At 30.4% G+C, this 27,868-nt stretch overlaps 3 protein-coding genes across 5 annotated transcripts in view; 2 read left to right on the top strand and 1 right to left on the bottom strand.

Annotated features, from left to right (window-relative positions):
• Nucleotides 1-4,585, top strand: part of uif (sushi, von Willebrand factor type A, EGF and pentraxin domain-containing protein uif) — a 76,197-nt gene extending 71,612 nt beyond the window's left edge. For both annotated transcript variants that reach the window (XM_068775193.1, XM_068775194.1), the window contains exons 34-36: nt 1,792-1,990; nt 2,467-2,792; nt 3,490-4,585. In XM_068775193.1, the coding sequence (XP_068631294.1) occupies nt 1,792-1,990; nt 2,467-2,792; nt 3,490-3,521 (557 nt within the window). In that variant the 3' untranslated portion in view covers nt 3,522-4,585. The remainder of the gene's footprint in view (nt 1-1,791; nt 1,991-2,466; nt 2,793-3,489) is intronic.
• Nucleotides 4,586-7,004: 2,419 nt separating this feature from the next.
• On the bottom strand, nt 7,005-16,037 carry LOC137931529 (probable phosphoserine aminotransferase). Its single transcript, XM_068774951.1, has 8 exons — nt 15,755-16,037; nt 15,508-15,638; nt 14,601-14,716; nt 12,914-13,075; nt 12,571-12,665; nt 11,688-11,857; nt 9,317-9,583; nt 7,005-7,243 (listed from the first exon to the last, which is right to left on the bottom strand). The coding sequence occupies exons 1-8, from the start codon at nt 15,803-15,805 to the stop codon at nt 7,138-7,140; spliced, it is 1,098 nt and encodes a 365-aa protein (XP_068631052.1). The 5' UTR covers nt 15,806-16,037; the 3' UTR covers nt 7,005-7,137.
• A 2,022-nt stretch (nt 16,038-18,059) lies between these two features.
• The window catches only part of LOC137931595 (coronin-2B-like), a 30,821-nt gene continuing 21,012 nt past the window's right edge, over nt 18,060-27,868 (top strand). The window contains exons 1-3 of one of the 2 annotated variants that reach the window (XM_068775038.1): nt 18,243-18,332; nt 24,278-24,437; nt 25,552-25,749. In XM_068775038.1, coding sequence (XP_068631139.1) covers nt 24,423-24,437; nt 25,552-25,749 — 213 coding nt within the window. In that variant the 5' untranslated portion in view covers nt 18,243-18,332; nt 24,278-24,422. Of the gene's footprint in view, nt 18,333-24,277; nt 24,438-25,551; nt 25,750-27,868 lie in introns of both variants that reach the window. The other variant, XM_068775037.1, reaches the window with a different exon arrangement.

The raw sequence follows: 27,868 nt of genomic DNA, 5'->3' as shown, positions 1-27,868 counted from the left end.
GTTTCATAGAGTTGTGCACGGTATGCTTTTGTAACTGTGTCAGTTCAAGCTGATGACCGTCCCCTAGCCCCTTTACCTTTTACATTGCCAACAATTACAATCCGCTCCAGATTTTCTGAGCTCCTCCGTGAAATGTGATTGATGTACTTGAGGATTACACGCAAGCAAACTGTGCCAGCCAGATTATTATTTTAAGCTGTTTGAGGATATAAAATTGAGTGCGACACATTCTCGACGGGGCTCTTAACATTCGATGCTAACATCACATCTCCAATAAATCATCGTTGGTTACTTTAATGCCTAAAATTGAAGACCTTATTTCATAAATATATTGTTTTCTCCCACCTTTATTTTAAACAAGAATAAAATTTTAATAAATCCATTTTTTAACATTCGTAAATATATAAATGAATATTAATTCTAAATCCATAACATGGTGATAGTATAACAGTTGTAAATTCAATTATCTTATTCAAACTTTAATCCAAATTTTTTAATTAAAAGCCGAAGCTCAAATTCCTGCGAAGTCGGCAAGAATATAGCCACAACGATACTGAAGAAATCCAGTTTAATCCCAACCCTTTTGCAATTATTATTGTAATCCCTGGGCTAAGCTTGCTTGATTACCCTTAAAACTTACAAACGCTTTGCAGAACTTCTCTGTACTCCTTCATAACCAAATTAAACACTGCATTAATAACCAAAATAATAGACACCAATCACAAGTTTCAATTACAATCACTTTGCAAAAAAACATATTTTTTGAAGACAACGTGTATTCTTAAAAAACCTGTTGAAAAATTTCTTTATTGAAGTAGACATTTACACACACACTATTGAATCGTCAATTGTTTAAAATCATATATAGTAAGCTAATACTGCCTCGAAATGCTGATCTGATGAGAAAACCAGGTTAAAAACTAAACGGTTGTTTTTTTTAATTAAATTTGTCAATCTATGATGACATGTAAATAAGCCAAAAATACTATTGTTTTATTGATAGTATCAGTCATGTAATGTAATAAAAACTTAATTTTATCAAACAGTTTTTAATAACTTGTATCTTTGGTAACATATAGTGAGAGAGCTTATCGCCTCAACAATATGCCAAGGTTTATTCAGTAGGGATCAATACATCTATATGCAAATATGATTCACATCAAATGCACAGTTGAACCGTGATAGGGATTTCGCAACTCTATTTCGAAATTTATATAGTAACAGTAGCATTCTGCATTTAATCCTCAAATTGTTCTTGTATCTTTTTTATCCTAGCTATACATGTCAATAAACACAATCTCACGCCCGCCTTATTATTCAGGCATACGACGCCGATATAACGTTTTTATTATTATATATCTTAATAACTATTCTACTCTATTGAATAAAAGTGATTTTATTTAAGATTAAGAGAAAAATAAAATAAATAGACAAAAAATATCCTATTTTTTAATTTGCGTTTAGTATAGCTTAAAAAAATGAAATATAAATCTCATTATGTCATCATCATCATCATGCCAGCCGATATCTGGCGTTACCCGTATCCAGCGACTTCCCTCGTTATGTGATATTGAATATTTACATATAAAAATTACAATTAAAATGTATATTCGAAATATTATGTGTCTATAGATCTGAAAAAGCAAGTCTTTGTTGCATCCGTAATTTTTTTCCGATCATTTTACATAATATTTTTTCGGATAATTTACACAATATATATATAAATATTTCACGTAAAATAAAAAAAATTAAAAACATGTTATTTATTGCCATGAAATTTCTTTTCGTTAGACGTATGTCAGGATTACTGCGACAACGGCGGCGAATGTGTGAAGGACGCCAGAGGCGACCCCTCGTGTCGATGCACGGGGTCATTCACGGGTCGTCACTGCCGAGACAAGAGCGAGTTCGCATACATCGCCAGTGGGGTTGCCGGAGGAGTCATCTTCATTATATTCCTCGTGCTACTCGTTTGGATGATATGCGCCAGGTAAAATAATCAACTTCTTTCTTTTGTCATGTAGTACGAAATGTTTCTTACAATAATAACTTGAGAATTGACAGTTGTAGAAATCTATACATATCGTCATCGTCGGCATTTTAGTCGCAAAATTTCAATTGGATTACATAAGTTTCCCCCATCCATTTCTAATAATGTATATCTTTTTACATAGACTGTATAATTGTTATAAAATCTCTTCATTTTTCTTACATATTTTTACAGAAATATTATTAAGAATATTTTAAAAATATTTTAAGATTTCAATGACATTCTCCTATACTCATGTAACTTTAACAAAAAATTAATACGTTAAAAATTATTATTTACCACAAAAATTATAGCAAGGATAAAATAATTATAAAGATAAAAGAATGTAAAAGCCCGACAAAAATATTATCGAATATCTTTGTTTTTACAATTTTTCATAACTGATTACTGAAAAATTAATAAAACATTCATTACAGATCAACAAAGAAGAAAGAACCAAAGAAGACACTAACGCCAGCTATCGATCAAAACGGTTCCCAAGTTAACTTCTACTACGGAGCTCATACGCCGTACGCAGAGTCCATTGCACCATCACATCACTCAACGTACGCTCATTACTATGACGACGAGGAGGACGGTTGGGAAATGCCAAATTTCTATAACGAAACGTACATGAAAGAAAGCTTGCATAATGGTATGAGTGGAAAGATGAACAGCTTAGCGAGGTCGAACGCCAGCATATATGGTACGAAAGAAGATCTTTACGACAGACTGAAGAGGCACGCGTACCCGGGTAAGAAAGGTTAGTATTATTTTTGCACTTAGATTAGTGCACATTTTCTTATTATTGCAGCTTACACTGGACAATAGCTTTCTTCTTCTTGCATGTTGTTTCTGTACTCTGAAGTTGTCCAATAGTACATAAGTAGTTTAGTCAAGTAGAAACAATGCTAAGCCGATAGTTTTCCTTAATTAACACAGCTTTTAAAACAGTAACGTAACTGAAATTAACAATTGGCAACTATTATCATACTTGTTTTTGGTTATCGTGAAAAAAAATATTTCAACCTTTTAATAACAGCAAATGGTTATAATAATAAACAAATCGATAGCAGAAAAAAACTTTATTTATTCAAACCTTGCTAATTATGGCAAAGGCCTCAATCTCAGGCATGACAAAATATTTCTTTTTTTTTTTTGTTCTGTGTCACGGATACAGTGCTTAAAAAACAAAGCTGACAAGACCGGTCGTTATAACAACTATGGGATGGGCCTTGTAGTGGATGTCTATCAGCTGACGTGATAATAATGATGTTGCCAATATATAAATTTAAATTCATAGTTTATTTTGCAAGTTATTAAAGCATTAAAAACTAGTAAAAGTTATTAAACACTCAAAGAAACTGCCATAGCAACATGAATTTTAACCGTATAGTTGTTACAATCTTCTATTTCTATATTATCTGTTACATCAATTACATATATCTCGGTAATTTCAGATAAGAGCGATAGCGACAGTGAAGGTCAGTAAGAGGAACGGAGAACAACGTTTCGTCGTATTCTGGTCAAACTTACATGATACTGTATCATTTAATATATTAGATGTAATCCGCTGTACTGAAGCAATAATTAACAATATTGCATATCTGTATAGATTTATGACCAATCATTTACGTCACTCTCGTAAAGCGAGAAATTTAATATATTATTGTAGAATCTTGTACTCTGTTAGCTTTATTATTAGTTTTAGTTATTTTATATAGAACGTGTATTAACACAGTCACTGTTTGTTCGTTACGGCCCCACCAAATAGAAGTTTATTGCACTTTCTCAATTTATTAAATTGTCGATAAACATTTTTACGTTCTATCAATAATTTATAGCTCGCGATGATCCGAAAAACAGTGAATGTGTTGATGTTCTGAAATAAAAACGTCAAAAAATGCTCAAGTTGAATTTTAGACACTGTATGTCGTACCAGAAACAGGGAATTCAAAAACCACGATTCAAACATCGAATTGAAACTTCCGGAAATATTAAATTTAGAATATAATGTAAATATTATAATAATGTTGTGACTTGTATATTTATGATAGACCTCAGATGTTTCGTTGTGTTAGTCTATATTTTTTTGTCTTCACACATGTAGTTGTAAGTTTTGCACGCCGTGCATTAGGAAACGATCAAATTTCAACAGACATGTATTTAGAACTAAACTGTGAGCCGTTTGTATTATAATGTTAAATTTTATATCAGTTTGTGTTGTGTGTAGTGTATAGATACGTAAAACGATGTATAATTTTAATGTTTAATATTTAAGGGCGAAGAGAATCGTCATGTATACATATCTAACAGTACATTCCTTTAATAATATTATCGACTTTTTTATTTATATTTAGTAATTACGTTTAGATATTACAAATATAACTTTAAATGTATCTCTATGTACCTTCACTGTTATATAACAATACTCAATGATGCCGCCGTGATGTGACTTGTCGGTTGGTTATTTCTCCATCACAATTTATTACCACATTAGCGAATATGTTAAAATAACGTTTTTATACAAAAGATTAATAAATTAATATGTATTTATATGTTGTTTTAATTTTCGCGACTGCTGAAGTTGGTAAGCTTATCCTTTTGTTCAAATATTTTGTAACATGTTTATTTATTATTTACAGCATTATTAATATCAAAATGTAATTAACAACAGAACGGTTAAAGAGAACGAAATTTGAATGTTTGCTAGAATTCCCAGTCGCTTCATATAAAGCATAATTCTAGCGCACCTTCGACATAAACGCGATTAAAACTTAAAATAATAAATGTTTATGTACCTTGAAGTTTTCTCCACATTGAGCTACAATTACCACTAAACCAACTGACATTTAATATTGATTAAACACGTTGCTTACCTGTGTACAGTATGTAATCAACATATCATGAAATCACTGATATTAAAAAATTTGCGAAAGAGAGATCACCTAAAATTCTTTTTATATAAATTGTAAGACTTTAGTTCGTGAACCACTGTCTTTCCGTTAACTCATTTCGACGAAGATGTAACAACTTGCACGACTATCGGCGTCGACTTCAACAGGAAGTAAGAGAAATTGTCTGATATCATCAACGTAGCCATAATTTTAACAAGCGGTTAAAATTTGCATTGCAAAGTTTTAAATGACACAGTAGAACTTGGACGTGATTTTGTTTTAAATAAATTTACTTATTAAGCTGCTTTAAGATCCTGCAGAAATTGATTGAAGTTTTTCAACGGCAATGACAATAAAGAAATTCACGTATATCCATGTAGCACCGATTATTGCCTTTAGATTTCTCATACATTACCAGCAAGTTCCAGAAGAGTTTTACTATAGTATAGTATTTACGAAACCCAGCTTGGTTCGAAAGCTACCGAACCTTTTCTTATTATTTATAGGCAAAGCATTTGACCTTTGTCTTTCTTGGTGTTATACGATGTACAGTACCCGACGATAGATATTGTTCATCGACCTTTTTGACGTTTTGTCAGTCGTGCGACAGAGGTAACGCTGTACGAAGCCGAAATTAGCCGATTGTCTCTTTCCAAAAGTCGATGTGCAATAATAATCGCCGGGTATTGTATATGCTTACCTTGAAGATACCTATTCACTCTTAACTTAGGCATACTTCGTATTAATAGTAGGTTGTAAGTTAATTTAAATTTTTTTAGCTAAATTAAATAAAACCCATTCAAAAAGATATCAAATGATTAATTAAATTTTGCGACAACGCAGATATAATTAAACAAAGGTCAATATCTTAAAAACATAAGCCTGTTGTAACTAGCGTTAAGATATAAGTAATATTCATAAATAATGACAAATATGTTTATTGTTTTAAGTTGTACAGATAAAACTCATTGACCTAATTGTTAATTGACAGCTGTTGCTGGTGTGATCACACACTTGCGATTGTTACGCCATATCGCGTTTAACCTTTCATTTGACTTTTGTATTATTTTAATCATCTATATGAACGGGTATTTCCCCATTTACGTAGATAACTTTTTAGACATAAACTTAAAATAAATAGTTATGTGAGTTGACACTCGACTTAAAGAATTCATTGCTTAACAACTCCTGTTGTATTTTGTAAACTATATAAATATTGTTATTTAAAAAAAATATTAAGGGAATATTAGACAGTGCGTTCAGGTTTAACATGCTTGATTTTAAATGATTTCTTTTCGTTTAATGCATATATCGTAATTAAATTTGATATAATAATTCTCACCAGCCATTTTTATTTCAAATGAATTATTAGTTAGAATTGCGTAAGCTTAATCATCGTAATTTCGGCAGTAAGCCTTCCACTGGTAGGTCTCCCTTGTGGATATCCAACAGGAACGATAGGAAGCAGCCTGCATCCAGAATCTTCCATCGTATATACAATTACGAAATAATAGAATGAAACCTTATAATTCCATGTCAACTTTTAGAGAAGGTCAAAAACAGACAACTTTACCTTAGTGCAAAAAAAAATATATGGGTAAATGTATTTAGAAAACTCTAAAAACTTATATTTTTATTATTAATTTTAATCTATTCTCATGTAATAAGTGGAAATAACATATACAGTTCAGATCCGACAAAAATGTTAGAACTTATACCAAACGTGAAATATCTTGTTTTGAAAAAGGTTAGTAAATGAAATTATTATTACATTTATTATCAATTTAGTGATTAAAAGTAATATTTGTTAAATACATAATTAATAGTAAAAATAAATTCTTATGTCATCTGTATCCATCTCAAAAACGTATAAAATGCATCATGTCTTGTTTCGACTTAGTTCACTAACGTTTTTCACATGATAATATCATAGTTTGAAACTATCAAATTCAAGGGCTATTTACTACACGAAAAAGCACAATTTGAATACACCAGTCTAACGGGTGACGTAATTTAATGGTATTAACAATCGAATGTCATTGTCAACTTGTTTTGTAAGGTGTTTAAAACAAATAAAATTAAAAAAATATGCACCATTTATTTAAGTATAAACTTAATAACAGTGGTACGAATCATAAAGCAATTGATACAATAAAAATAATAATTGTGCAGTAATACAAAAATTTTAATATAACAATACGAATCGTTATCCTATTTAGAATTCTGTACAAGGAACTCTTTCATGTATTTTACAAGCGTTTCCACCTCCTCCACTGTCACAGCGTTGTACGTTGATGCTCGAATACCTCCGACCATTCTGGAAAATAGACGTATTTTATAAAATCGATTACAGAATTTTAATTATTCAAGAATCCAAGAATTTTAATTATGCCCCATATTTAGAAAATGTAATTTTATTGCATTTTCTAAACATGAGGAAAAATAACAGCCTCTCAGTTTTATCAGACAAAGTTTGTGGCGCCTAAGCCCTCAGCGATTTCGGTAGCACAGAAAAATTTACATTATTTACCACTTCGGATCACAATAACGCGTAAACACATAGTAACACATATGTATATAAAGAGATGAATGCCAGAACAATACAATTTAAAAGAAATAACATTCAAAGTAATTTTACCTATATTTTCTTACAACTGAAAAAAACTCACAGCGGAAATTTTTTTGGGATCGCTTTCACAAATAACCTTAATAGTTACAGTGGTAGTGTGCTATGATCTATTAATATATTTTTTAACTATTTAAATTTATTGCGTGATAACTTTGAAAGCATCATAACATTATGTATGTCTCCGTCAGAACAGAAATTATTTTTTTTTTTCTAATATAAACTTTTTGGATTTTAATCCAACTTTCATGTTACTGGATTAATAATACATATTGTGACAAACGCATAAAAGATACTTCGCAAAAAATCCTGTATTCATAAAATAACAATAATATTTGTTGATCGTCTTGTCTTGCCTGTGTCGTCTCTCGGTTCATTAACATCGATTCTCTTATGTAAACAAGTAAATAAATTGTACATCATAGCAATCTCTCCCAGTTGTAGTGTATTATTTATTCTAGCTATTTACTAGAAATCATATTCGATGTTTCCTACTATAGTTTATATTGGTTTTTACTATTTTTTATGCCCCTATTAAACGACAGTATATTTATTTTTAAAAATGTCAATACATCTTTTCATTTTATACTTTTTTGTATCTTTTTTACATGTTATAATAACTCCATATCCTTTTTGATACAACGTGTACAATAAGGAGTAAATATACTAACATACATGTATTAATAATGACCCGCTTAACAATCGCTCCTTGGCGTAATAACAGCTAAGACCATTTTAAGCCGGACTTTCACTGCTGCCCAAATAACTTTAGGCGCAGAAGGCGCCTAGACCTCTTTGAAGGTATCGATGCTCAAATTCTTCCGGAGAAGCTGCGGCTCAAGCCGCTACTTGCTACTATTTCATCTTTTTGAGAGGCCGCTGAGCTCTCAGATCGCTTCGACTGACTCACCATCTTGGGCTGTCACTCGATAAAACGCGCTAAGCATTCCAACTACGTTTTTGTCTAGTATAATCGGGGGTTGGCGTCTCCTGTGCTATTCAATCCGGCCTCGTTTTCAATCAGCTGGTTATCGAAATGGCAAAAATTACGGTATGTTTACGTGGCTTGATTTAACCGTTTCAAGAAGCCACTACTCACAAAATAAAACAATTACTAAGAAAGCAGAGTTACGTAAACAAGTAATGTCACGTACGATGCAATCTAACCTCGCTAAGAATTTATATTAATTTGCGTTACTTCAATTTTCTACATTGCTACTATTATCTCATAAATTTAGTTAAAAAAAATTATATTAATAAAAAAAATATTTACGTCCTTAAGATAATTTTATAGTAGTGTATATATTATACACTACTATATCAATAAAACCTGTTCATTTATTTTCAATGTATTTGACATTATAAAACAAATAATATAAGTACTGCAATTAGTTGTAAAGCTTTTATTATTTATTGTATATAAACACACAGGAAAAGAAAATAAATCATATAGAATAAGCTAAAGCAAAAATATGAACCGCGATCTTATTGCAAACGGCGATTGCTACCAGATAGTCATCAATATTAACAATTTGCAATTAAGTTAGAAAAATTAAAATGGCGACCACAGGTCTAGGTAACGATGTCGCCTAAACAAAACATTCCTTTTTTATTCAAAATTCCTTTACGATTTACATATATATTAGTCCTCTGAGGATATTTCAAAACATTTAATTTAATCTTAAGCAATTTAATAAAATGTTGCCAGTATCTATTCTGCGCAACAAGAAAAACAAGTAATCATATTTTAAAAAATTCGCTCACCTATGTCCTTTCAGTTGAATAAGTCCTCTTGCTTCAGCTCCCTTTAAGAATTCTTTCTCCAAAGCTTCATTACCTTCAGGAGATCCAATTCTAAACGGTATATTCATCTTGCTTCGCGCGTTCTTGGCGACTGTAGCGTTGTAAAAACCATTTGACTCCTCGATCGTATTGTAGATTAGTGAAGACTTCTTTATTGCTAGCTCCTCCATTTTGTCGAGACCACCCTGTCTCTCAATCCATTCAAGTACTCGACCCATTACATAAATTCTGTGATTAAATAATAAAAGATCAAAAATTAATTCATTTGTTAATATTGTGTATCAAAAATGAAGGTGCACGATTCTTTGCAAGAACTTTTACTGTATTCATTCTCTATTGTAATCTTTACACTGATAAATAAATACATTTTCAAAAAATGTGTGAGTCACTACAATTTAATACATGTGAAGTACACCTCCTTTTAAGATCAAATTATAATAACACACTTTATGTAAAACAACAAATGTTCATCATCATTTCAATCATAGGATACCCACTTATGAATGCCTCGCCCCCCGCTCCCCTCCCCTATAGATTTCTAATTGTATTAGTAGTAAAAGACCAAGATCCAGCATCTTGTAATGACCCTAGCGAGGTCATCTGTTTTCCATGTGAGCGGACGTCGTTTTTCATTAGTGTGTTTCAAGTTATGCTGATAGCCGATTCAGGCTTTGTACAGCTTCATTGAAATTGAGTCCACGGAACAGCAGGTCCGCGGACTAGAAAAACGCTGATCGTACCCCAGTTACATCGAAGACACGCACACGAAGAGGGAATATACCCGAACAGATATATACAGATGTATAGTGTAGTCAATGAGATGTCGTGTAAGTTATGGGAAGCGAGGACTGCTGGGCGGTCGGGAGCGATATGGAAAGACCGCCCTCGCTTGAACGCGGGCTATCGGAAGTCCTACGCAGCGCTTGCTGGTCCATGTCCGCTACTCCTTAAGATCCCAATGGCCATCTGCTCTGCACGCTATGAGGCCTGCCTATTGCCAATCCGCTAGACAATGTCAATATCTTTCGTGTTTCTATAAATCTCCTAATTTCTGATACCATCTCATTTAACCATATACTCGGGATTTCTCTACGAGATTACTTGTAATGAGTGTTAATTATTTTTAATAAAACGCTATGAAAATTATTACAAGCAAAGATGACTTTTCCAGACGTTACTGGATCCATGCTATATTATATATACAATTGTAAAAATCACGCTGATAAATGCAGGCTGATTGAATATCACTAAGGTGACCAGTATGTTACGATGATAACCTTAAATCGATTTGAAGGATATCTCAATCGGAATAAAAATAGCAACTTAGTGTAATGCACGATTAAAATGTTATTTGATATTGTAAAAGGTCAACGTCCCGTACTTCTTATATTTAAATAAAAACATTCAGTTATGTGCTAAAAAAAGTAAGAAACATGTAGAAAAATTTCTTGATCGTCACTTGTAACTGATAGTTGTCTACGGACTACTTGAAACTGCGTCTTAATTCATTGACATATTAAAGTAAAAAAATAAGTTTTACTATGTATGATGAAATAATATGTTAAAATATCTCCCAGAAACAATATCTGTCCACTTCTATTCATTAAACAAATAACGCATAAACATTAACATTATACATATGCTAAATGCACGGCAGAGAATTAATAGCGCTCTTTTAATAATTAATATTTTTCTTCTAAATTTTCGTAAACAATTATGCGACACGATTGGCTTTTGTTATTTGAAAACAGCGTGTGGTTAGACAATGGTAAAGATGTTAAAGACGCGTTTATATGGCTACATTTTTGAAAAATGCGAAAATAAGGTGCGCAGTTTAAATTTTAAATGCATTTAAATTATATTTATAAGAAGGAACTTTCAAATATTATTCCTTTAGACACTATTTGTTATCGACCATTATCCAGGACGACTTTATTTGTACTAACTAATAACATAAAGGAAAAATCCAAAATTTCAAGAAATTTTCCCCTACTTAATTAAAAGATAATAAATAAATAAATTTATCAGAACTTTTTCACCAATGATTCTCGGGGAATTTTATCCTGATTTTTAAAAATTAATTATAAATTCTTTTCACTTAAACTAAAACCTTTAGTAACAAGTAAAAGTTGTTCTAAAATGTGAAGAAAATATTTCAACACTATTAACTGTAAAATATAATCAATTAAAATTAATTAGAAAAATTGTTAGTATATATATAGTTAATAAATGCTGTAAAGATTGTATTTAATTATTTAAAACATAAAGTTTTTAAAATAATATTACTTATATAAAAAAGACCAACACGATGAAGGTATTAAAATGTACTCACGCGAACATAGGTGGCGTGTTAAGTATCGAGTCGTTCTTAGCCGTAACAGTCCAGTCCAAAATTGAGGGACAGATTGGTAAAGCATTGTTTAACAGATCCTCTCTGACTATGACCAGCGCCACACCAGATGTACCAATGTTCTTTTGAGCTCCGCCATAGATAACACCAAACTGAAATATTTGATTTTAATGGTAAATAGTAAACGTAAATGTTTAACAACATAAGTGAAAATAGTTGGTAATCGATATAAATATTCAAAGACTTTTATTAACGTAGAAATTACGAAGTATACTTGAACAAATATTTAGAAAACTTTCTGACATGCCATAATAAGCCTTAGCCGTAACCTTTTATTAAAATAGCAAATAATTTTTTACATTGATTTCGATTATTACTTATACTTTTGACGATGAAATATCAACATTCTAGATTTACATGCTTTCCTGTATATTTAAGCGTATTCATTGATTTTTTCAAAATTGCGACTGTTATTACGATGTGGCTAAACGATTTGAAAATATTGTCAACAAAACCCCACACAACTTCAAAAACAATATTTGTTATCTGCGCCATCTCTAGATTCGGTCACAAAATACTGCGACTGCGTAATTCATAACCTAACCACATTTATATCACCTAAGTTTAGTTGTAAGCAGGTGTAAACGACTGATAAAAAATACTACCTGAAACAGTCGATAAAAATGATAAGCTATCGTAACCTTTCTTTGTGTTATACATCTTCTATATGTAGGTATTATTAATTTGTATTGACCACAAAATAAAGTAAAGGGGCTATGGCATACGGGTCGATTATGATAAAATGCAATTTCAGTAATTTTCTAAGTATTAAATATATAACATTACATCTGTAAAATGACCTTACTTTGGATACGTCGATTTTCTTAGACATAAAATTAGATGACATATCCGCAACCAAAGGAACGCCTTTTGTGTCTGGTATAAAATTGTATTCAATACCTGAAAAAAATTACAATAATTTCATAACATTTGCACAATAAAGATTTACTTTTGTTTAATGAATCTCAACGTTAAGAGTTTACACGTAAAAATATTAATACTAGCATAAGTTTTTATCAGATATCTTTAGTTTTGCGCACAAATTTTGTAGTCTAATCTAAAAATATCTTTGTAAAGTCATCGAACGCACGAATATAATGTAAATCATCATTGATTTAAAAGTTGAGTTGTATAACATGAACACTCACCGTGAATAGTTTCGTTTGTACATATGTGTACATAGGACGCGTTAGGATCAAGATTCCACGTAGACTGGTCTGGAATGCCCTCATAACGGTTAGTCGGTGGCACGACTAGGTTGACTTTTCCATACTTTTTCGCCTCTTTTGCAGCTTTATCTGACCACGAGCCTATTTAACAATTTTAATAAATACTACAAATTAACCAAAAGCACATTTGTAAATTCTATAAAGAATATTATTTAAAATTGCTACACAGTGAATATGGGCCCGAATTTTTTTCAATGTATTATGATGTTATAAATGTTAGGAATTTGAACCTAGAAATACTAATAAAATTTTAAAAAAAATAGTAATGTAAAAAAAAGGTTACGATGTCTATAATAGATAATATATATCAATAATCGATTTTAGTGGATAATCTGCAATGTAAAAGCTCCCTAAAATAGTTCTTAATAATAAATTAAACATTACTTTAAATAACTCAAGAAATACCTTAACAATTAACTTGCATTGCCAAAGGAAACCATGAAATGTATTTGTATCGATCGTGAGATATAAGGCAATAAAATAGACGATTAAAAGCCATCTTTTCACTAAAGTCATAAATTTTATTTAGTTTTATTTACACGTTAAACACTCACGAGTAACTAAAGTAGACAGTTTTCATCAGCCCTCGACATTAATAGCCTGTAGGAGATTGTTACGCTTTGTCAATATAAATCGCCTACTTACGTTATACTCTCCAATAAGTGTAAAAAATTGTAGACTAGTCGTTAAAATAATGAAACCATGTTATATAATAATAAATCAATCAAACAAATAATAGAACGTTAGCATTATTAGGTTTGCAGATTGATACAGTATTTTGCATTAAGCACGGCGGATTTTATAAAATCGTGGACTACAATGTTATTTGTCCCTGGTCCCACTCGCCCCGTTACATTAAACATTAATTTCACAGAAATGATTAACGTTAAGTTAGTATCTGTTTTTGTTTACATTCGATTGATTAATAATCGCAGGCGAGCGAGATCTAAATGTAATTAAACTTTCAATTAACCAACTCAACTTTTATTTTCGTCATCGTCATTTTAGGCCATAGGTTCAGCAGTTCAGCAGTTCTCGATAAGAGAGCCTATAGATGCCCACTTCAAGGCATGTTATTTTTATGTTATTTACATTTGCCTATATTTATTCTTCATAACTACCTTGTAGTTATTTACTGAACAGTACATTGTTGCAATTAGATTACTAATTATCATCAATTAGCGATTTTAAATTTATTCGCGATAAAAGTTAAAGCTTATGTTTAGACAAGACTAATTAATAAAGGTTATTATTGTATTAAATATTACATAGAACAGAAATCTGCCTGATATTTATGGCATGCTGATTTTCACGCAACAAATTAATTTATAACTGAAAAAAATTGTGAAATTGGTGTTGAATTAGTAACAACCGAATTTCTTGAAAGGTTCTTCTCGATAGCTCGCATTTATTTTTAAAAAGAGGCTCTGCTAAGAGATGAACAAATATTTGTTTCATTATTTGAGTGGTACTATGGGTAATTTAGTGTGTTCTGGTAAAAGAAAAGCGGCTTTACCTAGTTATCTTAGATATACAATCTATTCGTTTCAAGTTTTTTTATACTTGAAAAAAAAACAGAAGAGAGAAATTAAAAATTACAACATACCTGTCACTACATAATCAGCAGTTCCTGTTCTTGATATTAAGTTAAGAGGAACAGCGGCGAACTGACCTTGACCGCCGCCAGACAAAAACAAAATTTTATAATTACTGGGGACATCCCTAAAAGAGTAATTTATAATTAGTTTAAAAGTTCTATCATCTCTTAGAACATGACAATAACAAGTTTTAGATAGACTAGTTGTTGAAGGGCTAATCGAGTTCAGATAACGTGACAAACTTACGCAAATCGGACATTTCGTTACCATATTGCGAACATGTAAGCCATAAGAGTTATAAAATTTCCTCAGACATGTATTATATACAGTTTTAACAAATATGGTTTAACAATAACTTCTTTTATTATTTCATAAGCTAACGTTAATATTTATTGCATTTTATTAAATTATGTAACGTAATATTCCGTGTCTTGTCCATATTTCGTTCAACATAATTATTTCATTTTTAATAGGTAGTTTGATAATAATGGTGTTACAACGCTATCGTGCTGTTATTTAACTTTAATTTTTCAATTAATAAGTAAGAGACAAAATCTTTTACATTATTAAAAAAATGATTTCATTTTTCGTGTTTATATGAAATAAAATAATAAGAGAATTTCTTTAGTTTAGTTCACCTATGATATTTATATTGAATTCTACTTAACTATTTAAAGAGGTATATTATCTAACAGTAAAAAAAACACTCAATTAAATAATGCATGAATATTTCAAAAATACGCGCAAGGACCATTAATCAGGTACCTATTTCTATAAACGATGTTAAACAGTAGGTACACTAAAAAGTGATTTAAATATTTATAATTCTATTACCTAACACCAAAGGATCACAAAATAACTAAAAATACAACACTGAAAATTATACTTATTTAACAGAATAACAACTGTACTCACAATAATCTTCGGACGACATTTTGGACCTCTGTATTAAATTTTAAGTATGTCTGAGACCTATGACTCGTTTCCAATAAACTAATTCCGGTGCCTTGAAAATTGGTCAATTCTTCTTTAATTATTTCGTAAACCTATAATAAAAAGTAATGTTTATTTATAGTGGTTCACTATACCGTATATCTAAATAACATACAATAAATCACAAAAGCAAAAGTTTGTAAGTTAATGAAAAGTTTGTTTAACTTACTTCTTCCGGTAATTTAGCCGGTCCGGCCCCAAAATTATGAATTTTCACCATAATTTACTTTATCAGTAATCTTGATAGTTGATACACAAGTGCGCCGCTTCAAAAGCCACGCAAGACTGGTTCAAATGAGTTAAATTCTTATTTAGTTTATCAAATCCAGTTGAAGCACTGACGGGTATTAAGTTCGTCCTTATTGCGACTCATCGAACTATACATTACATAGATGTATGCCGGCGATCGTATTTTGTTGTCGGTATTTATTGGCCACTTTTAATGTACATTAAAGTCGTGTACAATAACATATTATCATTTATTTTTGAACAACACTTTGTAATAATATTGCGTATTTAATCATCCGAATGTTTACTGATATAATTGAACAAAATAACTAAAGTTTATTTATGGGTCACGGAAGTTTTCGTAATTGACTTATGTTATAAACCGGCGATATAGCAGCATACTACGTTAAACGTTATAATTTTCGGTTTTAAGACCTTAATTTAAACCTTCTAGAAGAAAACCTGTAGCATATATTTTAATTACTATATCTTAATTGTTGCTATGAAAATCAAATTATTGTTATAAAAATACCCTAACATCGTAAAAAATGTCTCAAAAATTTTGTTTTGCTTAATTTAAATAGTGTATTAACACAAAGGAACTCTACGCTTCAGCCTAAAGTAGGTTGTAAAACATTTGTACATCTAGTACAAACAACCACTGTGTAAACTTTTGATCAATTTCGCACCTCGTTTTTTTTTATTTTTGCGCAATTTCAATAATAAAATGAACGAATAACTTATCGCCATGAAAACGAGTCACAAAAACTATACAAAAATGTGAATGACCAGATACAGTCTAATATACATAATCTGCGTTGTACTATTATTAATCGTAATAAATCGTAATAAGCCAGTGCGGTACTGGCCTAGCTTAACTTTATAACCTTATTCAGTTGTTATTGGAAGATGCAAGCCTTTCAAGCTTTTACAGCTTTCATCGGACCCAGGGCTCGAATATCCGTCTGAATAGCGTGACAACATTGTACGATAATGTGTGGTGGTATCGATAAATGTAGGCAAATCAACTTGGAGATGCCAGCTTTTAGACTATGTCCCATTTTTTAATTTCATATTTTCCTCTTATATGTTTTAGCTGTTTTCGAATTTCTTTAGAAAAATATAGATGAACACTTTTCGATTCTATGGTGCATCGCAAAAACATCGATATATTTTATTTATTAAATGGACATCGTTTGACTAACTACTGTGACTAAATTTGTACTAGTGCACATATAACAAATTATACCTGCTAAATCAAGAATTTATTAATAGCAGTATAAAATATTCTACAGATGCATACTTGCAATTCACCTTTAAACAAAATTAGGGCTATGAAAAAAGCTGCTGGCGATTAAAATAGCGCAATTTTGCTATTTTTAGTTAAAATAGGTTTTAAATACAAAAGAACGGAAAATGTTTATATTAAATGAATAAAAAAATTTAGGTAAAGTTAATATGCATTAATTTCACATATTTTAAGTTGATAATATATATGCAATCGTTAAATAAATCAAAAAGAAAAATGCATAACAATTTTTTCTATATTAATTGCTCCTACCTTTTTCTAAAAAACAATCTAAATGTTTAAATTGGATTCTATCATAAGCACAAGTTTTCCTTATTAATGTTATCGAATATTATTTATTGCTATAATCCTATACTTGTTTATCTGCACATATTACAACGTTGTAGAAAAATGTCTGATCATTGTAATCTTTGAAAATAAAAATAAAAACAACAATTACATTGACAAAAGTTCTGCTAATTTTAAAATAGTGTAACAAACTATTCAAAATGTATTTTGTTTTTCTACACACAGTAACATTCAAAGATATTATTTTAAAAAAAACTCATCGGATGAATAGCCTTTGTGTCATGAGAAATAACAGAATATACATCTCATATTTATTTTCTTTAATGTTTAATGTTTAAATAAAGATTATTATACTATATTCGCTGGTAAAAGTTCTTTGTTATAGATCTGTATTGCTGTAGTCAACGATAGTGAATAAGTTTAATTTTTTTTTTACATTTTGCTTTTTTTTAATAAGTGTAGGTATATATAACAAGTTTTTTTTTAATACAGTCTAAAATTCAATTTATTAAATTCAATAATAACGTTATTTTAAAAAATTGACGTAGCCACAGAAGCAACAAAAATAGCTTTTAAGTCATCCACACGTATGAAATATCTGACGCTGGTTATTTTTAGTCTGTATCATACATGAAGTGGTTTTCATTCGATTTTTACAGTAGTACAGATTTGCCGTTTCTCTATTTATTCTGAATTTATTTCTTTTTACTATCTACTTTAATATATTAAATCATTGAATTATTGATAATTAAGAAAGAGAATATACATCTGTTTAATCCTTACAGAGATAAAGGATATGCCTCCTGTTAAAGATGAAACGATAAGAGAAATTAACTGCTTAGATATAAACATAATAGAGAAGAGTCCCGCAAAGAACAGTGCGCTTGTAGATGTGAGAGCATGTAATAAACCTGCCGCAAAGGTAAGTTCGATAACAGCACAAAATGTATATAATTCTTCGACAATTATTATTTTTCGACATGCGTGAAAATTTTATTGATTACTATAATATTCACATGCTGTTACGTTTATATGCGATAGTACTTTAAACTTATTTTTATTTTTTTTTCCGATTTAAAATTATGCAGTATTTGCCGGACAGAATTAATATTATTAAATATATAATTTATACAGTGAATGAAATCAGTAATTATGCATTTTTGTTGGTGTTAACTGGTGTGCTTCCATCGCCAAAAAAACCCCACGACATAATTCAGCTCAACTGGTAGTTTTGCGAAAATTTACCATGACTAAAATATTGCCCTACAATTTACCCTAAATTGCAAAATAATAAAGCTCCTAACTGAAATGAAATTGAACAATTTTTGTATCAGGGTGTGTCCAAAGATATTGAGTAGAAAAGTTGTAGATGTTGTGGAGATTTGAGAAAAAAGACTAATGCTGTGGTTAGCAAACCTAGACACAATACATAAAAAATTATTAATGTTATAAACCTACAAATTGACTGTGAATTAATTTTTGTGTTCTATTAAAAAAATCAAATTTGTTAGTCGCACACTTTGTAGCCATGTGCAAAAGTAACATTACTTTTGATATCAACTGTTGACACTCAATATAAACAGGTCCTTTTTTTTACACAAAAGTGAGATTTAAAGAGTGTAGTTTATCTCTGGCCAGTAAATATTGTATAAATTTATTTGCATAATTCACAATATTATATTTAAGTAATATAATGTTAGTAGTAGTAAAAAAACTAATATTATTGTTACTGAAATAAAAACAATAATATTTTTCTATGAAAATATTTTAAACTAGGTGCCTAATAATTGTTCTGTGATGTAAGTGTTAGCTCGTAAAAATGTATCAAGATTACTATCTGAAATGTAGTATAACTCCATCATACTTTAGAATTGATTGATTCCGAATGTGGGGCCCATGCCCCATAAGCGCAATTAGAAAATGGGCTTGGCATGAGTTTAATTCTTTTACTTTATTATAAAAATTATATATTACATAAGGGGCATCATTATCTGGAAATAGTTGCAAATAAAAATTAAGTCATTGTCTCTTTATTCTATAATAACAAGGTATTTTAATATATTGTTATAAATTGGTTTTTTTTTCCACAATATTAAATACTAGGTATTTCCAAATATATAACCCATATGTCTTTTAACCCAATACCATCTCTATAAAAACCTCTGGAGTCTACTTTTGGCCTCAGCCGCACCCATTGGGGGTGTATGTGCTGAAAAGAATATCCATTTTGTTATTAAGATACTTATAAAAACAAAAGAATGTGATAAATGTAGATTACCCCTGGAATTATTGAAATGCATATAATACTTATATTATTTTTCATTTTAAATCTACAATTATGTACATCTTAGTGTATAAATTAGTTTTGAGTAGCTTTATAAATTTACTGATTTAGGAAGAATGTTGCTAACATATTCTTATATTTATAGATCCTAATACATCATAATATTTATTAGTCTATTTCTAATGTTTGATTATCGATAAATAAAAAAAAGATAATTGTGAAATTGTAAAAGTGTAATATTAATTTTAATATAATTCAATGGACATATTGATACCTAAAACTCCATCTATTAATATCAGATATAAACAGTGAGAATACTAAAGAGTCATCCCCTCATGAAATCTTTGGCACTGATCAGTCTACAGTGCCCACTTAAGATTGTGGAGGTTTGGTGTACCAGCCTGGTGACAATTAGCCTGGGTGTAATCAAGTTACTATAATCTCAAAGTTATTATAAAAAAGTTATTGTTAAATACCTCCATTGATTTGCCACATTTAACCTAGACAAGCTATAAAAGCAAATACCAAAATAAACAAAATTAAAATCACTTAGCCTTAGATTTTTGTTGGTTTTAAAGGTAAACTTAGAATATTCCAATATAGCAAATATTGTCTGTCTTATCCTTAGAATATGTGTGAGAAGGATGAAGTCATAAGCTTTTGCCTGTGGTGTTGTTACAAAGCAAACTTGTTATATTACATACATAAGTGTGGAGGCAATAAGCAGGTGTTGTGGAACATGCCTGTCTACTTATCAACAATATTAGATATTTTTCTTTGAAATTTTTTGAAACCAAATATTATTTGAATTCTAGTTACATAAAAAGTTTTGTATACATATTTTATGCCTTGATGTAATGTGAATAGTTGAAGTATATCCCTTTTATCATTAAGAAGATTAAAAATAATGTTTATTACAACCAAAAATATTTTATGTAATTTACATTTATTTTATAGTCAAATCTGTAGTCTTTTTTGGCATAATAGAGATAAATAATTTACAAATCAGAGTAACCTCACCTAAATAATGTAGAACATCAGCCAAAATAGAATCGGTTCAAGCTATCGGTTAAGCTAAATTTAAGCTTGTATCTAAGTATTCAATATAAATTAAAAAAAAAACTTCGATAATGTGAATTTTATTTGAATAATAATTTCAACCTATTAATTTTTTAGACAAGTAGTTCCATTAAATCACATTTAAAATATTAGAAACATGTACTTATTATAATAATGTTAATATGGTAAAATATAGAGGATATGTGAACATCAGGATTAAATTAATGTTTTTTTTTTCAATTTCAATGTAATAAATGCTTCTAGAGCGTACATGATTTTTATTCTCTATTATTTCAAACAATTTTTATATTAATGTATGCATGCTATTAGTCTTTTTTATTTCATTTTTATTGTTTTTTTCTTACATAAATGTCCGTAATTATCGGCAAAATATTGTTAGGTAAAAATGGTGGAATCTCAATATTAAAAATACATTTAAGTCTCAGCGTCGATATCAGTTATTCCAGATTCCCTCAACAAAAATATTACAGGGTGTTTACAATTTTTTTGCAAAAAAAATTTTGTCCTTTTTGTTTATTTCTTAATTGATTTTGTTGCTGAAATATTAGATTGTGAACGGAAAAAAAGATGCCTTTGTCATGATATCTCATCAACCGAAAACTTGAATGAAACGAAACTACGAATATTGCAAATCCAATTTAAGTTAATGCAATAAGATTAATTTCCGCTGAAGTTGTCAATACTTTTCGCTTCCAAACAAATTTTAAGGAATTGACTACTTTTTAGAGGAATTTTTGTTTAATGTACCTTTCGTAGCCTAAAATAGGTAAATCGATATAACCATTTTTAATAAGAAGTTTTACTGGTTTACGAAGGATTACTGGAGTAGCGATTTTTTTAAATACTCAGTACTTGTAAAAATACTTTTTTAAATATAATTTTACTTAATATTGAATGAGTGTAGTCACTTTTATACTATTGTGCAGATTTCATAATGTTTACTGTATGAAATTGTAATCCGCTTTACAATATCCATATTAGGCATTCCTTGCAAATGTTTTTATGATAAACGGATTAGGGTATCGTATTTTATTTTGTTTGCACTGTCCAGTCTTCTATTTCTATTGTTAGTAGTTTATGATAACATCACTGACAGAATCGATGACAAATCTTATAATAAATCACTAGTAATATGTGAAATACTTTCAGTTGTACATCATCATGTTTCAATAAATCCATTAAAAAATGTGCCGTCGATATAGAAAAATGGCGCAAAAAATGTTACTGGTCTAATGTTGGCAATAAGTTAATTCCTAATTAAATTTGCAATCATCATCATCATCCTTTAGATGCCCACTGCTGGACATAGGCCTCTTCCATTGGTTTCTTTTAAGAGATGTGTGCGGCCTTCATCCAGCGTCATGGAATACTACCGAAACGAGATCGTCTATCCACCTTGCAATATAGTAGCATATAACATCAAAAAAGTTTACATGTTAATGTTTTATAATTCACCAAATTCACTCTTTTTCACTTTTTATGTTACCCCAATAAGCTTGTACATCTTCTAACTTTTCTACCTTGTATTATTGTCCTTATTCCCGAGATTCGTGATCTCCTGCACACGGAGCAGTAACCTTTATCTACATTATGCCACGCCAACTATTTTTTTCGGTACCGTGGAAGCTTTGGTTCGACCATCTACGACGTCTCTGACTTTTAGCTTCGACTTTCCCACTAGCCATCTGTTGATCAAGGTTTTGGCCATCTTTCATTGCTATTTAACCGAAAAATTATAGTAGGCAGGTAGAAAGACTGGGTTTGAATTGAGATAGTGCTGAATGGATTAGTTAATGCGAGATGCAGTCCATGGAACTTACAGCAACTTTCTCCAGCTCTACATCCCGAAAGCATTCAGACATCTTTTGATCGGCCTTCAAATTTAATCGAAAATTTAAACACATAGTAATGCGGCAAATAATTTCTGTCTAATTCTTCAGCTTCGTATCGTGATGCGTGTTGTTAATGTCGAATTCAATCAAAAAGTCATTGTTTTAAAATTTTGATCATTAAAACAGAATAATGTTCACGACAAAAACAAATCACACGCTTCGCACATCGAAATTAATGATATAAAAGCGTGCGAAAGCTTGATTGTCACACATTAATCTTGCTATGATCTTTTTGTAGTTACGTTGAGTTTTAAATCTACTATTTTTTGCACGCTTGCAAGATCATGTAACAACCTTTTCATCTACTACACAATACAGATTAAACCATTGATATTCTGTATTAATAGTTTAATCTATATTTACCATAGCCCATATGATGTTTGGAACACGTCCTTTTGCACACGTCGCACTATTTCAAACAATATAAAGTATGTCGAATCTAAACATTACTTTCCTAACGTGTCTAAGCCTAAAGAAATGTAACTTTGTCTGTCTTTTTTAATTGAAGATCGTTGTAACAAAGTGAGAGGTTGTATGTCGAGCCGACATAGATGTAAAAAAATGTTTCATATTTTGTTATAAAATTCTAGCACGATAAGCAATTTTATCACGCTGTCTTATAAATTCTCTTAAAGACATTACACTTGAACAAGTTGCTAAAAATTTTCGATAAAAATGATACGTAGAATTTCCAATATAATTTTTAATATGATTTTTGTAAATACTCAATATATAAATTTAATAATTTGGTATTAGTGATCCTAGAAAAAGCTTTACGAATAGATAGAGACGATAATTAACTTATAATTTTGTTTACATAGAAAAGACGTTAGTTTATGTAAATATTTTTATGAGAGGAGTTTCTTGACATCAATTAGAAAAAGATCTATTTCTCTTCAAATGTTTATTAATATCTGGAGTTTTGTGGCCCAGTTTAAATATAGAACACTCTATAACTTGGGTTTTTATATAATAAAGGGAAAAAAGATTAACTGTGTTAAAATTGAGTAAATCAACTCTCAATGTCCAAATAAAGTAAAATAGATAAAGATGATATGTATGGCATAACCTAGCGTTCATAGATTTTTTGTGATTTGAAAAAATCCTGCAATACGCGTGTTTATTCGCCGGTATCGTGTTAATATATGCTAGTGAATGCTACAGGTGTTAATGAATTTTCGCTTGAGAAGTGTACAAAGTGTAACACTCGTTCATTTATGTATTCGCATAATATCTAAATGCTCGCAATCTAGAAAGTAAATAATTTGTAGCGGTTACGTAAAAGCTTACATCACAGGCTGTTTTATTTCAGTTGATTGTTAATTGATATTCTGTCTATAGCGTAGCGCGATGAGTTCAAATTTCTCCCAGCATCGCAGATTGCACTAGCTTCGTAATGTCTCTTTTCACTTTTTTTCGTCTGCCGCTCCGTTCGTGCGCCTTTGCCGTTGTCATAATAATTCTCGTAATTACACTTTGAAATCGGCTAACCGCAGTCGTCTGTTATGTAGTGATCTTTATATCAATCGTTTCCACATTTCGTATGTATCACTTCATTATTTTTTGTTTGTTGCTTTACTCAAAGTTTCGGTGTTATGTTTATTTTTACAGTTCGTGATGTTATGGGCCGCTGATTTTTGTGTTACTAGTGTACATGATTTTATTTTTTAAAATGCACAGACTGTTTACACATAGTTGTGGAGTGCGACTGTAATGTAGTGCATGCCTTATTTCGCACAATTGTAGTGACGCCGTCATGACTAATTCACAGGTATTCTTTTTGATTTATTTTTTATTTTTTCCGTGATATTATTTATGCGCACTGGCTGGTAAGTAAACATCAACCGCTAATTGGTTCTAGCATGCTAGTGAGTGCTTGAAATCATTTTAGTTGTAGATTTATTATGTTAACCTAAGCAAAGGAAAATCGTTACAAAAGTTTTAAACTTAATTGTTACTTATGGTGCCAAGGTGAAAAAGAAACGCTTTTGATGGTAAATCGTATGACGTAAATCGAGTAAAATTTTCGAAATATCATTTTTACATTTAATATTGATCAAAATGTTATGAAATAATTTACAATCTTTGTAAATTAAATGTGAATATTTTTTCTGGGATAGCGCTAAAATATCAAATTTTTAATAAAAAGTTGAGTACACAACAAGATAATTGAGCACAATTGTCTTCGACATTGTTTCGGGTGTTTAATTAAGACCAATATAATAGTTGCGCTTCAGAATAATATCTGCAGCGTAAACCGTTTGCAGAGATAGCCAATGTTCATAGTTTATGCTGTGGCAAAGGATATTAACAAGCCTTTATAAATATACGATTACTTTTATTTAATAGTAACAAAATATCAGAAATCTACTAAGATTATTATTTATCATTCCTTTATATACTTTCACCAAACAAACCATGCAAATAGAAAGATATTAATAATAAGATATATGATATAATACGTCAAATCTTAAATATTTATGGATTCTCTGCCGAAAGTATGAGTTATATATAAATATATATCATAAGTTATGACTACTGATGTTAACTAAATGAAAGGAATAATTCTCTAAGGAATTTTAAAGATTAAGGTGCGATATACGCCCGACTGTAGTCGACTACTGTCATAATTACAATGACATTAAAGTTTGTCTGCTCTTTTTTTTTTCAAAAAGGATGTTAATAGTATGTTAACTACTATTATAAAAGTATATTGTATTATAAATGCATGATATAGCCTGTTGAGATTGTATAGGGAAAAATACTTATCGTTAGAATGTGTAGGGTGTTCGGGGTAAATCTATTTCTTATGGTCTCTGTCTTATAATCTTTGATTGTGAAGCTACTTTATTATAAACATAAAAATACCGTTTGTTATATTTTAGGTGTGGTTCCGAGGCGTGAGAAGCTCAAAGTTCCGCCATGTGTACGGCGTTTCATTCAAACGTGAGAGATGTTATGATAACATTAAAATAACAAGGAATGCCCACGATTCTAATTTCTGTGCGGTTAACCCCAAGTTCGTGGCCATCGTCACTGAGGTTGCGGGCGGCGGAGCGTTCCTTGTGCTGCCCTTGGATCACGTAAGTAATTCTTATGGATATATAGGTCTCCCCAAAGATCGACTTCCCGCGCCTACGCTCCGTCTACCTGCTCGTGGTCAACACTCGAGAACGTCACCGACCCAACAGCTGTGCCCCGCCCACTGCCTTTAACTTCAACGAGCAATTCTTCGAGCTACGTCGGTGACTTTATTTCTTCTGCGGATCTCCTATGACTTGCAGTCGGCGTTCATCAGCTGATGTTGTAATATGGATAAATAAGCTTGTACTATTGCATTAAAATTAAGATGGCAGTTATAACAAATGACAAAGACGTATGTAAAATTTAACTGTTTGTGTAAAAATCTGTTAAACTGTGTTTTTAATCCATCGTCTACTTATATTGAGCGAATTTTGTACACTATCTTATCGAGAGAGCTTTCAAAAAATCAAGATGAAGTAACTGAAGTACGTATGCGTTTACAAGGCACTATGAAAAACTAGCTTAAACAAAGCTTCGACTGCAAAAAGTCTCCAATTTATCTAAACAGAATCAGATTATTTAGTAAAATTCCGTAAAACATTATTGGATCACCATTAACAAATTTAAAAACGAATATTAAAGGTAAATTGATGGAAAATGCTTATTATTTTATATACATAAACGAATATATAAATGAGATTAATTCTTGGCAATAATGCCGCTCCATTATTTTGATTTTATTAAGGCTATATCTGATAAAATGTATGTGTGTAATATTTTTTAAATTAATATTTTTTGTTAAAATTTATTAAAAGTTTTGTTGTGGTGGAGTTTCTTCCTATTTCTTCTCCACAACTATGACATTACGAGAAGCAGAGTGAAGTCAAAAATAAAATGATTATAAAAAGGGCTGTGTTAAAAATTCCAGTGTTGAATAAATTAATTTTATCTTATCCTAAGTTCCATGATGGTAAGTCCAGGCGAAGCACAAAAGTGGAGTTGAACATTGTAATCCTTGCCAACAATAATTCGGTCGTGTAAGATGTTCTAGACAATACTGTACTACAAGAGATCGATACGAGCCATGAACTCTGGAATAATGTGGAATTGGGTTAACGTTCTTGTTATTCGATATTGATTTAACCTAGTTTATGTAAAAATGACATAGACGTTCGTTGTTCAAATATTGCATGATATGATAGTATATATTATATATAGGAATTTATAAATATGCACTAGTTTAAGAAGGAACAACCTTAGTATTGAATATTAATACTTTATTTTTATAAGAAGACTGACTGACCTTATTGTTAAGACTTGTCACAATCCTGTAGAAAAAAAAAACGTTTCAGAGTAATCACATTATTTATAGTTTTAATATTGTTATAATTAATGGCCATTTACAAATTTAAGTTTTCTATTTCGTACATTGCCATATTTAAAATATAATACGTCTTTGTTTTTGTTCGATTACATTCTGACACACCATTTTTTCGTTTTGTTTGACGGCTAGGGGCAGATTTCTTAATTAAATTTGTCGTTTGTACGGAAAAAGTGATGTTTTTAAAAAAAATCCTAGCATTATTTCTATTTTTTCTCTCCATAAGAAATTTCCTTGTGCCTCAACGAAAATATGAAAAGAAATGAACAAGTTAGTTGAGCCATTTTCTAGTTTTTTGTTTAAAACATTTGGTGGTTATTTTTTATCTTCATATGGTGTCAGGGTGGCAGAAAGTTTAACTGTTTAAACAACCATAGCGATGTTACTGTGCTATTATTAAAAAAAAACCTTAGCAATTTTATTTATAACCATCATAAAGCACTTATATAAGCCTAGTATACTTATACGTATTGCCAAGTAGCAGCATAAATACGTATTATGATGGCGTCAAATGACAAGGATTCGTACAATTAATAACCATAAATATTACTGTAGTTTGTATAAATATTTACTTCTTGCTGCTACCGAACTCATAATACTTAAAACACGTGATACAGCCATTGACTGTTACGCCCATATAAGACAGGCATAAATTGAATTTTTTTATTATTTATGACCTATTGAATAACGAGTTTAATTTAATGTCAATTAAAGACTAATTTAGTGTGAATTAAGTGAAAGTTGTTATTCGTTGCCTAGGAGAGTTAGCTAGAAAGCAAAATTAACAGAAAAAGGTG

The sequence above is a fragment of the Battus philenor genome, unplaced genomic scaffold (assembly GCF_028537555.1).
Source record: "Battus philenor isolate CCGP_79_NKW_IND1 unplaced genomic scaffold, ilBatPhil1.0.hap1 SCAF_8, whole genome shotgun sequence".
Classification (NCBI taxonomy): domain Eukaryota; kingdom Metazoa; phylum Arthropoda; class Insecta; order Lepidoptera; family Papilionidae; genus Battus; species Battus philenor.
Note: the sequence above shows the minus strand (reverse complement) of the source record. Positions and strands in the feature narration are given on the sequence as shown.